At 40.0% G+C, this 13,069-nt stretch overlaps 1 protein-coding gene across 3 annotated transcripts in view; it reads right to left on the reverse strand.

Moving 5' to 3' along the window:
• Positions 1-13,069, reverse strand: part of LOC135098146 (fibrocystin-L-like) — a 32,613-nt gene that overhangs the window by 12,722 nt on the left and 6,822 nt on the right. The window contains exons 3-5 of one of the 3 annotated variants that reach the window (XM_064000358.1): positions 7,028-7,121; positions 5,872-6,035; positions 5,208-5,378 (exon numbers count right to left, since the gene is read on the reverse strand). In XM_064000358.1, the coding sequence (XP_063856428.1) occupies positions 5,208-5,378; positions 5,872-6,035; positions 7,028-7,121 (429 nt within the window). Of the gene's footprint in view, positions 1-5,160; positions 5,379-5,871; positions 6,036-7,027; positions 7,122-13,069 lie in introns of all 3 variants that reach the window. The other 2 variants (XM_064000357.1, XM_064000359.1) reach the window with 2 other exon arrangements.

Genomic DNA, 13,069 nt, shown 5'->3' on the forward strand with positions numbered 1-13,069 from the left:
GTCACTTTGCGCCAACTTGAATTAGCGTCTCTGATTACTGTTCTCAATTCCCTCCCTTGTCAATAATCTTCTATCTCAACATTGCTCCCTTTAGCCCTCCTTCATTCTCTGACTTCCACATAAGACTTTTGTGTGGAACTTTATCAAATGCTTTTTTAGAGATCCAGGTGTACTGCACAAACCCATCCATCCCTCTCTTGCACTCCATCTATTACTCTTGTACAGAAGCTCAGTAGATTTGTGACACAGGATATCCCTTTCCTGAATCCAAATTGCTTTTCTGTAATTATCTTTTCATCTTCTAAATACTGCACCCATCTGTCTTTAATCACTATTTCACAAAGCTTGCTTACAATACTTGTTAGTGACACTAGTCTGTAATTCAATGGTTCCATTTAACTTCCCTGTTTGTATATTGGGACTTTGTTAGCTCTTTTCCATTCCCTTGGTACTTTTTCTTCTCTCAACAAGCTGTTAATTATATCCCATATGGGTTTTTCCATTTGTTCTCTGCATTCTTTTAATATCCATCCATTTACTTGATCTGGTCCCACAGCTTTTCTAACATCCAGCTCTTCAGCAGTTTCTTGATTTGTTGTCTCTTTACTTGTATTTCCTGTATTCCCTCATTCTGTGATACCACTTTCAGTGCCACAAAATCAGTTTCCTTTGTAAATGTGGACTGAAAACTCTCATTCATTAGTTCACTCATCTCCTCAGTAGTTTCATAAGTTCTTCCTTCTCTTCTTAACTTGTTTATGTCATCCCTATGTTTCATTTTCCTGTTTATGTATCTGTAGAAGAGTTTGGGCTCTTCCTTGCATTTTCTTATTATCTCACTTTCAAAATTTCTTTCTTCTTCTTTTCTTATTATACCATATTCATTCCTTGCCTTTCTGTATTCTTCCCTAGTATTTGTGTTCAGTTGTCTCATCATTTCCTCCAAGCCCTGTCCTTTTTTCTTTTTGCTTCTACTCACCTGCCATTATACCATTCATGCTTCCCAATTTACACTTTATAACTTGGCACAAACTGTTGCACCCCCTCTCTATACTTACTCAAAAATATCTCATTTTTCTTGCACTACTTTACTTTTAAATAGTTCTTCCCAGTTAATTTTTCCATAAAATTTATTAAGTTCTGCAAAGTTTGCCTTAGAATAGTTGTCTCCCATTTCAAAATTGTTCATTCCTGTGCAACAATTTTCCTCCTGTGGCATTACTTCTATTGTCACATGATCACTTCTTCCCAGTGGACTCAGACAATGTATACTTGATCTACTTTCTGGGATTTTTTGTAAACACTAAGTCCAACTGTGATGGTTCTTCTTCTTTGTATCTTGTAAGTTCGTTCACCCACTGTCTCATTGTATTCACCATCATGGTAAGCATGGTATGCTGGTGATATCACCCTGCACTTTTTCACGTCTTTTCGTAGACGTCCAACCCTTCAGGAAGTAAACAGTTCATGCAGGGAAGCCACACAACGTCTGACTTCTGATCTCTCAAAAATTTCTGATTGGAGTAAAGCAAACTTGGTATTGTTCAATGCCTCAAAAACTCAATTCCTCCATCTATCAACTCAACACAACCTTCCAGACAACTATCCCCTCTTCTTCAATGACACTCAACTGTCCCCCTCTTCTACACTGAACATCTTTACTTGTATTCTGAACTGGAAACTTCACATCTCATCTCTAGCTAAAACATCTTCTATGAAGTTAGGTGTTCTGAGACATCTCTGTTATTTTTTCTCACCCTTCCAGTTACTAACTCTGTACAGGAGCCTTATCTGTCTATGTATGGAGTATGATTCACATGTCTGGGGGATTCCACTCATACCAGTCTTCTAGACAGGATGGAATCAAAAGCTTTTCATCTCATCAACTCTCTTCTGTCTTCAGCCTCTTTCTCATTGCTGCAATGTTGCATCTCTAGCTGTCTTCTACCACTATTTTCATGCTAACTGCTCTTCTGATCTTGCTAACTGCATGTCTCCCCTCCTCCCATGGCCTCACTGCACAAGACTTGTTTCTCTCATCCCTGTTCTGTCCACCTCTCTAATGAAAGAGTTAACCAGTATTCTCAGTCAGTCACTCATCCCTTTCTCTGGTAAACTCTGGAACTCCCTGCCTGCTTCTGTATTTCCACCTTCCTATGATTTGAACTCTTTCAAGAGGGAGGTTTCAAGACACATATCCTTCAATTCTTGACTACTACTTCTGAGCTAATCCGGGTCTGGTATCACAGTGAGCTTTTTTTTTTTATTGGATTTTTGTTTCCCTTTGCCAGTGTCCCTCCTACATAAAAAAATAAATAAGTAAATATATATGAAAAATAAGTTTACTCCATGACCCAACATTTTCTTTCACTTCCATCTTCTGCCAGTTCATTCCTTTAGTGTTGAAGCTGCCTACTAAAAGCACTTTGTTACTTTTCCTTATCATTTCCTGTGCTATTTCTTGTTTTTAGTTGTATAGTTTTATATCTATCAGTTTCCCATGCATTAGTTTTTGGTGGTATGTACATCACAGTAACTTTCCTTTTTTTCATTTCATTTGATCTTAATCACAACACTCAAAGTTTCTGCCATTCCATCGCCATATTCCACTTCCTCAACAACAATATCCTCTTTCACCAATATCATTGTTGCTCTTCCTCCCTTTCCTTTTCTGTCTCTCCTCCATGCACTACAACCTTCCTTTGCAAATTCCAACTTTATTTCCTCTTAGTATGATTTAAATTAAACAAACCACATCTGGTTTATTGTTCTTTAGGTAGTCTTTAAGTTCCATCTGGCTCAACACCAAACCATCTACATTAGTATACATAATCTTTAAACTTCTGCTTGGTGTGGCATCTTTGTGGCACCATTTCCTCACTTTCATGTCCACAACTTTCCAAGCAAATCTCCTCGCTCGTTCTTGTGTTCTCTCCTCATTTTTTGACTGGGCCTCTACTCTACTACTTTCCTCTACTTTACTCTTTCAGTTTACTTCTCTCTCCTTTATTCATATTTATTCATTCCTTCTACTTTTGCCAATTTTCTTGTTCTTTGCAAGACATATTTCACTGCTGTTTGTGCCATGAATCTTATTTTCATTGGTCTTGTTCCATTTTCACTGTATTTTCCAATCCTGTAAACCTCTTCAATTTGTTCAACTATCTCCTCTCCTTCCTCCGCCACTTCTGCTATAATTTCCTTAGTCTTTTTTGCCTCTTCTTTCTCTCTAGCTATTTTCATTAGTAAGTTCTTCTCCTTGACCCCAAATACCACCACAAACATCTTTCTCTGTACGATGTCTCTCACAAGATTACTTTTTTTCCTTTATTATTTTAATCAATTGCTTTTCCATGTCCTTATTGTGTTCCTGTTGCTGTTGCCTTATGATCTTATCTATATTCACCTTTTGTTGTTGTTCTCTCTCTTCTTTCCAACTTTTGACTTCTGCTGTCACTGACTCTTTCACTTTCCCAACCTTAATCTCTCTCTCTCTCTCTCTCTCTCTCTCTCTCTCTCTCTCTCTCTCTCTCTCTCTCTCTCTCTCTTGTAAAGCTTTCTTTAACTCCTTGTTCTCTTCCTTGAGTTTCTTGATTTCTTTGTAGTACTTTTTGTTTAAGTTCACTATTATTGTCACCTCTTCTCTCAGTTCTTTGTTTTCTTTTTCTCTTTCCATCTTCCTCTTCTTCATCTCTATTATATCACTGGATATCTTTTTACATTGCCACCACCCACCTCTCTCTCTCTTCCTTCCATGTCTTTATTATTGCTACTAAATTATGATTTTATCATATTTTCACATTTTCTTCAATTTTCCATATTTGTTTATTTGTATAAGCTACACTGAGGTCTTCCTTGAAACCCTCAAAAATATTTGCTGTGTCCGCCACCATCTTCCTTCTTGGTATCACTGACAAGACAATGTTTACCCATACACTACTCTCCCATTCACCTTTTTGCTCACTTCCCAATTTACACTTCACTTCCCCTGCACTCACACATCACACAATTCCCTATTATAGAGACAGGACTCAAGCTCAGCCCCCTGTACAACCAAAACTTAGGTAACTCCTTAGAGCTGCTGTGGATGTGTCCAATTAGCTGGGCAGCACAGTGTGTGTGTGTGTGTGTGTGTGTGTGTGTGTGTGTGTGTGTGTGTGTGTACTAACAATACAGGGTGTACCATGAATTAAGGTACATACCTTAGGATATGATAGTTCAACTAATCCTAAGTCAAAAATACTCTATACACACACATGCTGTTTGCTTTATTTTGTGAGAAATTAACCTGTAAGTTGTGTATTGTGGGAGCGGCTTCCCTGGGATCAGTCTCCTGATGATGGATAGGTGGTGGAGGCCCACAGGAATAGCCAGCAAGATCCCTTCACCTAACACCAATGGATTTCTTTCCTTTGGGGACTCATGAAATCCTTGGTATACAAGAACAAATCACGTTACAGAGAGGAGTTGATTCACAGCATTGAGGAAGCTGCAGAGCAGATAAGGAATGACAGGAGCAAAAAGATGCACTTTGGCTATCACTTGATTGACAAGGCTTGCCATTTAAATGTCAAGATCACAACTGTCAAAGGGGATGACATTTGCAGTGAACTGCCATGTGTGTTTTAAAAAGTAGCACTGAATAACCACTGTATTGTTGTGTTACCTGCACATTTTCTTCACTGGCACATACAAAAATTTAATCTGTTATTTGCTATTTCCTGTAAGGATTTGACTGCATACAATGTACACAAAAATTTATCACTTAATGCTACGCAGCACCACGCGAGTACGTAGCGAGCCAAGGAGGGGAGGAAGGAGGCGGAGGCACACCCAGGCAAGCAGCTCCCGCAACTCACAACTTAGCTACACATTAATTTTTCACAAAATAAAACAAAACACAGCATATGTGTATAGAGTATTTTCAACTTAGAATTACTTGAACTATCATACCTAAAGTGTGTACCTAAACTTGCACGACACCCTGTGAAAACTAAGAAAAACACAACAATCTACTGCTAAAACACAGGGCATTACAAGCTTAATTCCTATACAGTTATTTCCAGTAGTCAGGATAAAGTCAGGTTACACTGGTTTAGGTAACATAAGGTAAGACTAGATTCACATGCATACACATGCAGGCACACTATATGTACACACCAGCATATGTGAGGAACTGGTACAGCCTGTCCTGGGAGTCCACGTACCTTCCTATCTTGGTCACTTCAGACGCGCCTCTTCCGGTAACGCAGACAGTGACATTCATGGGGCCGACCAGCTTAGCCTTGGAGCGACAAGTAACCTTCTCCCTTGTCAGTGTGTCACAGAGCTCCAGGTTGTCGTCCACTATATCACAGGGGACGCCTCCAACAAAGGCCCTGTTATGAGAGTTAAGGATGTGAGGTAAGGCTACAGCTTGAAATGTGCATTCCCCAATATCCCAGTGCCTTTTCTTTATCAACAGGCTCTAATAGTGTTTGGAGCTCCCCTGATTGGAGTGGTAATTTAAAAGGCTTTAGTGGATGTTATCAGGGTTTTCAAGGGCATTTTCATGATTCAAGTAATGGTTTAATAAGGTTAGTAATAGTTTAACAGACTTTAATGGATGTTACCAGGGTTTTCAAGGGTGTTTTTATGATCAAGTAATGGTTTAATAATGCTAGTGACAGTTTAACAAGTTTCAGTGGATGTTGTCAGGGTTTGCAAGGATGTTTCTGTGATTCAAGTAATGGTTTAAAAGGGTTAATGATACTGTAACAGGTTTTAGCAGATGTTGTTATGGTTTGCAAGGGTGTTTTCATGATTCCAGTAACAGATTAAGGAAGGACAGTGATTAAAACTAAACTAAAAACTCCACAACACAACACATACTTGGTAAAAACATTCCCACTCTTAGCTTCACTGGAGACAAGATCAGTGTGGTCAAGCTTGCAGTGTTTGCTGTTGTGGAAACTGCCATGAAGATCCAAAAGAGAGCCTGGCAATGACCAAAGAAGAGCTACTGTCTCAATAGTAGGTGACCTTGCCCAGCGATACTAAGGAGAGAGTGACACAGGAGGATGAGGAGATGAGGAGATGAGATGAGGCATGAGAGAAACATGTAGAACTGGGAGAGAAAGGGAGGAGGAGATGTGTATGAGTGCAATACATGCTGTGGATGTAAGGGGATGACCTCTAATGAATGGAAGAAGGGAATAGAGTGCTAGAGAGAGAGAGAGAGAGAGAGAGAGAGAGAGAGAGAGAGAGAGAGAGAGAGAGAGAGAGAGAGAGAGAGAGAGAGAGAGAGAGAGAGAGAGAGAGAGAGAGAGAGAGAGAGAGAGAGAGAGAGAGAGAGAGAGAGAGAGAGAGAGAGAGAGAGAGAGAGAGAGAGAGAGAATGAGAGCATGCAAGAACAGAAATAAATGGAGAGAAGAATAGTGAAAGAGATGAGAGAATGAGTTAGTTCATGCAAATATGAGAAAACATGCATAGACAAAAATAAATGAAGGTCAGAATGATGAGAGAGAGAAGGATGAGAGGAGGAAGAGAAGAGGTAAGTGGGGAGACGAATGCTGAGAGAGAAAGAGATGAGAGAAGGAGAGAGTTGGTGTACAAATCTGGCTGTTGTAACTGCCCAAGCTGAATAAAAAGATACAAGTTAATGGTATTTTCAAAGGACACATACCACTTAAAGTTCAAAGAAGGGATGGATGCAGATTAATTCATGTTTTACTATTTTTATTTTAGTTTAGTGAAATGAAATTACTATGGCTTATTTGAATGAAGGAAAAATGTCTCTGGAAGGGCTTGTGTCAGTGAGGAAATGGTTCACACACACACACACACACACACACACACACACACACACACACACACACACACACACACACACACACACACACACACACACACACGGACTTAATCACTTTATATAGCTAAAATATACATGTGACACAAATGTACAGGTAATGATTCTCTCTCTCTCTCTCTCTCTCTCTCTCTCTCTCTCTCTCTCTCTCTCTCTCTCTCTCTCTCTCTCCCAACCTACCAATACAGAGTGTGAGGAGTCTGGCACACACACCCCATCCACACACACAACAATGCTGTACACTTGGGGAGCCTTGGAGTCTGCACTGCACTGCCTGAGGTAAAAGAGAACAAGAATGACAGAAAAAATACTGGTTCATATTTACTGCAGTTCATTGCCATACACAGAAGTACAGTACAGATCAGCCTGGTTAGTGAGTGAATGTAGGTGGGTGCTGTTCATGGATATAATACTTGATATCTTGTTGTGGAGTCTCCTTATGCATTGTTGCCCGTTTATCAGCTTCTGTGCGTATCTTTATTTATAATCTCTCTCTCTCTCTCTCTCTCTCTCTCTCTCTCTCTCTCTCTCTCTCTCTCTCTCTCTCTCTCTCTCTCTCTCTGTCTGTCTGTCTTAAAAACTCCAGTCAACTCCCAGTGCCTTCCCAAACTTCCCACTGCCTCCCCAAACTCCCCACTGAATTCCCAAACTCTCCACTGGCTTGCCAAATCCCCCATTGCCTTCCCAAACTCCCTACTGCTTTCCAAGGAGGAGGCAGTAGACACCTTCCGAAACGATAATTACTCCCAGTGAGGTGTGCAGCACTGTTCAGGGGGTGCTGTGAACTTATCATTAAACCCAGCTGTGACCTTACTGAATGTTTCCCTTTGTGTCTCACAACACAAGGGGGCAGTCACAACTATCTTCCTCCACACAAAACTACAAGCACCTAATAACACACACACCCTTCACTCAAAAATTTCAAAATCATAATGGCGACTCCTACACCAGCCTCAGAGTCCCCATCTGGGGAGGGGACCATAAATGTCCCCAGGTCGGACTGCCTTTCTGTTGATGACCCTAAGTGTCTTGACACCCCCCCCCCTCAACTTTTTCTTCATTAACTTCTGCAACATTCGCGGTCTAAGATCTAATTTTCAATCTGTAGAACACCACCTCTCCTCTTCTAAACCTCATCTTCTTTTCCTCACTGAAACTCAAGTGTCTGAGGCAACTGACAGTAGCCCCTTTTCTGTTCCCTCCTACTTTCTCTATCCTCATTTTCGATCCAAAGCTGGATGCTGCATTTATGTGCGCAATGACTTAACCTGCTCTCGTGCCCACGCTCTTGAATCTTCTGAGTTTTCCACCATCTGGCTACGACTACAGAGTCACTCTCGTACTAGATTTATCTGTGCTGTATACCTCTCACCTAACTCCTCTGACTATAAGAAATTCTTTGACTACTTAACTTCCAAAGTGGAGCACATTCTGACCATCTTCCCTATTGCAGAGATCTCCATTCTTGGAGACTTCAGTGTTCACCACCAGCTTTGGCTTTCCTCTTCCTTCACTGACCATCCTGGTGAACTAGCCTACAACTTTGCTATCCTCCATAACCTAGAGCAATTGGTGCAACACCCTACTCGTATTCCTGACCGTCTTGGAGATACGCCCAACATTCTTGACCTTTTCCTGACCTCTAATCCTTCTGCTTATGCTGTCACCCTTTCTTCTCCGTTGGGTTCCTCCGATCACAATCTCATATCTTTATCTTGTCCTATCGCTCCAATCCCTCCTTAGGATCCCCCTAAGCGAAGGTGCCTCTGGCATTTTGCCACTGCTAGTTGGGGGGACCTGAGGAAGTATTTTGCTGATTTTCCTTGGAATGACTACTGCTTCCATGTCAGAGACCTGTCTTTGTGTGCTGAGTGCCTAACAGAGGTGATACTGTCTGGCATGGAGGTGTACATTCCTCACTCTTTTTCTCGTCCTAAACTTTCTAAACCTTGGTTTAACACAGTTTGTTCTCATGCTATACATGATAGAGAGGTGGCCCACAAAAGGTAGTTAAGCCTTCCATCACCAGAATCTCATGCACTTTATATTTCTGCCCGGAACCATGTCAAGTCTGTTCTCCAACTAGCCAAAAACTCCTTCAATAATAGAAAATGTCAAAACCTTTCAAGATCTAACTCCCCTCGTGATTTCTGGCATCTAGCCATAAATATCTCCAATAACTTTGCTTCTTCTTCTTTCCCTCCTCTATTTCAACCAGATGGCACCACTGCTATCACATCTATTTCTAAAGCTGAACTCTTCACTCAAACCTTTGCTAAAAACTCTACCTTGGACGATTCTGGGCTTGTTCCTCCCTCTCCTCCACCCTCTGACTACTTCATGCCACATATTAAAATTCTTCACAATGATGTTTTCCATGCCCTCGCTGGCCTAAACCCTCGGAAGACTTATGGACCTGATAGGGTCCCTCCTATTGTTCTCCGAAATTGTGCCTCCGTGCTTGCACCTTGCCTAGTCAAACTCTTTCAGCTGTCTGTCAACATCTACCTTTCCTTCTTGCTGGAAGTTTGCCAACATTCAACCTGTTCCTAAAAAGGGTGACCGTTCTAATCCCTCAAACTACCGTCCTATTGCTTTAATTTCCTGCTTATCTAAAGTTTTTGAATCTATCCTCAACAGAAAGATTCTTAAACATCTATCACTTCACAACCTTCTATCTGATCGCCAGTATGGGTTCCGTCAAGGCCGCTCTACTGGTGATCCTCTGGCTTTCCTTACTGAGTCTTGGTCATCCTCTTTTAGAGATTTTGGTGAAACTTTTGCTGTTGCCTTGGACATATCAAAAGCTTTTGATAGAGTCTGGCACAAAGCTTTGATTTCCAAACTACCCTCCTACGGTTTCTATCCTTCTCTCTGTAACTTCATCTCAAGTTTCCTTTCTGACCGTTCTATTGCTGCTGTGGTAGACAGTCACTGTTCTTCTCCTAAATCTATTAACAGTGGTGTTCCTCAGGGTTCTGTCCTGTCATCCACTCTCTTCTTATTATTCATTAATGATCTTCTAAACCAAACTTCTTGTCCTATCCACTCCTACGCTGATGATACCACCCTGCACTTTTCCACGTCTTTTCATAGACAAGAAGAAAAATAATAAATACTGATTTAGTGGTGATGGTGGTGGTGTTGGTAGTGGTGATGGCGGCAGTAGTAGTAGTAGTAGTAGTAGTAGTAGTAGTAGTAGTAGTAGTAGTAGTAGTAGTAGCAGTAGTAGTAGTAGTAGTAGTAGTAGTAGTAGTAGTAGTAGTAGTAGTAGTAGTAGTAGTAGCAGTAGTGGTGGTGGTGGTGGTGGTAATAGTAGTAGTAGTAGTAGTAGTAGTAGTAGTAGTAGTAGTAGTAGTAGTAGTAGTAGTAGTAGTAGCAGTAGTACTAGTGGTGGTGGTGGTGTAGTAGTAGTAGTAGTAGTAGTAGTAGTAGTAGTAGTAGTAGTAGTAGTAGTAGTAGTAGTAGTAGTAGTAGTAGTAGTATGACTCATGACATTTCCTTTACCATACCTAGGGACAGTAGAGACAGGAAATGTGCATTTACCTAGCTATGTTTTACAGGAAAAGAGATATGCTCGTGCTGTCCTGTCTCCATATCTATAAGCATCCAGCTTAACTTTAAATTCATGAATATTTGTTGCTTGTACCACTGTTTCATCTAAGTTGTTTCATATTTCTATGCTTCTGTTTGGGAAACCATATTTCTTGATATCTCTTCTACTTGTTTTCCTCAATTTCAGTCCATGTCCTCATGTATCTCTTAAGTCCCACACAAATAAGTCTTCTTTGTCAACTTGATCCTTACCTATTAAAGCTCTGTATATAGCAATCAGGTTCCCTCTTTCTCTTCTCTCTTGTAATGATGGAAGCTTCAATCTCCTTAATCTTTCTTCATAGGTTAAATCTCTCAAACTTGGTACCAATTTGGTTGCAGCTCTTTGGATCCTTTCTATTTTCCTTATTTCCTTTTTATTATGGGGTGACCAAACAATTGTGGCATATTCCAGGTTTGGTTGAATCACATATTCCATCAACTTTCTCATCATCTCTTCATCCATGTATGCAAATGCCCCTTTCATCTTTTTTAATAACTCATAGGTTTCCCAAACTATTTTGTTTACATGTTTTTCAGGTGATAAATTATCACTTATTGTAATTCTCAAATCTTTTTCTTGTTTGGTTTTCTTAATTTCCACTTCTCCCATGGTGTACGAACTTGTCAATCTTCTTTTGCTTTTTTTCCTAATTCCATCACCTTGCATTTCTTTGCATTGAATTCCATTTCCCATTTCTTACTCCATTTATATATCTTATTTAGATCTTTCTGTAATATTTCACAATCCATATTGTTTTCCACTCTTTTCAATAATTTTGTATCGTCTGCAAACAGACTTATATAACTGTCAACCTCATTCACTATATTGAACATGCACCAGAAATATTACCGGGGCTAAGACCCTGTGGTACTCCACTTGTAACTCTACACCATTCTGATTGTTCTCCCTTTATTACTGTTCTCATTTCTCTGTCCCTCAAGTCTGTAATCCAATTCAGTGTGTTGCCCTGCAAACCCCTTATATTTTAAATTTTCTATAGCAGTCTCTGGTGTGGTACCTTATCAAATGTTTTTTTTAGGCCCATCCCTCTCTCTCTTGAATTATATCAATCGCTTTACCATAAAAGCTCACTAAATTCATGACACAAGACCTTCCGCTTCTGAAACAAAATTGAGTATCAGTCAATGTTTGTGTTTCTTCTAAATATTTCATCCATCTGTTTTTAACTATTTTTTCCACTATTTTTTGCCACCACACTTGTTAAGAACATTGGTCTGTAATTCAATGGATCTTCTTTATTACCTCTTTTAAAAATGGGCACAATATTGGCTCTCTTCCAGTCTAGAGGGATTTTTCCTTCCTTAAAAGAACATACTATGGTATTGTGTATACTCCCTGCTGGTTGTTCACAACATTCCTTAAGTATCCAGTTGGACACTCCATTCGGTCATTGAGCCTTACTTATATCCAAAACTTTCATAATGTTCTTAATTTCACTTACGTCCACCTGTATCTCTCTCATCACATTGTTTCTGTGCCATGCTCTTTCTCCTTCAAATTTGCTTTCTTTGGTGAATACTGACTGGAAGCACTTGTTCATTAATTCCGCTTGTAACCGTGTATCTTCATATGTAACGTCATCTTCCCATTCACACATCTGAAGAATAACTTTGGCTCATCTTTGCACTTGTTAACTATATCTTTCTCATAATTCCTTTCTTCATCTCTCAGGATTCTGATATATTCGTTTCTTACCTCCTCGAATTCTTTCCATTTCTCACTTCCTCCTTTTTTCTCCATCTATTCCATCCTCTTGTGTCCATGCATTCATCTTTGGGGGTACATAAGCCACTGCAAAATCTCTTCTTCCTTCTCCCTTCCTTTCTGTTTGAATTATAATTACTTCCGCCATTCCTTCTCCCACTTCAACATCTTGTGTGTGTGTGTGTGTGTGTGTGTGTGTGTGTGTGTGTGTGTGTGTGTGTGTGTGTGTGTGTGTGTGTGTGTGTGTGTGTGTGTGTGTATTTACCTAGTTGTATTTACCTAGTTGTATAATACAGGGTCCGAGCCAAAGCTCAATTAGTCCTGTCTCCATAACCGAATTTGTCCAATTTCTCTTTAAACATGTGCACACTCTTTGCCGCAACTACCTCTTCTTTTAAGTTATTCCATATTTCAACCGTTCGATGCGGAAAGCTGTATTTCTTAATATCTCCCAAACAATGACTCTTCTTTAATTTCTTCATATGTCCCCTTGTACGTCTATCTCCTTCCTCCACTTTTACAACTAGGTCATCTCTGTCTATCTTCTCCATGCCATTTACTAATTTGAACATTGTTATCAGGTCTCCTCTTTCCCTTCTTTCTTGCAGTGTTGGTAATCCAATTTCTTCCAGTCTTTCCTTGTAACTTAGGTCTTCCAATTCAGGTATCATTTTCGTAGCTGTTCTTTGTATTCTTTCCAATTTCCTTATATCTTTCTTTTTGTGTGGAGACCATACCACTGCTGCGTATTCCAGTTTGGGACGTATCATGTGTGTTATGATTTTCTTCATCATTTCTTTGTCTAGGTAATTAAATGCCACCCTGATATTTGCTAGCAAATTATATGTAGAGCCAAATATTCCATTGATGTGTTTTTCTGGTGATAGCGTGTCTTGAAT

The sequence above is a fragment of the Scylla paramamosain genome, unplaced genomic scaffold (assembly GCF_035594125.1).
Source record: "Scylla paramamosain isolate STU-SP2022 unplaced genomic scaffold, ASM3559412v1 Contig47, whole genome shotgun sequence".
Taxonomy (NCBI): Eukaryota; Metazoa; Arthropoda; class Malacostraca; order Decapoda; family Portunidae; genus Scylla; species Scylla paramamosain.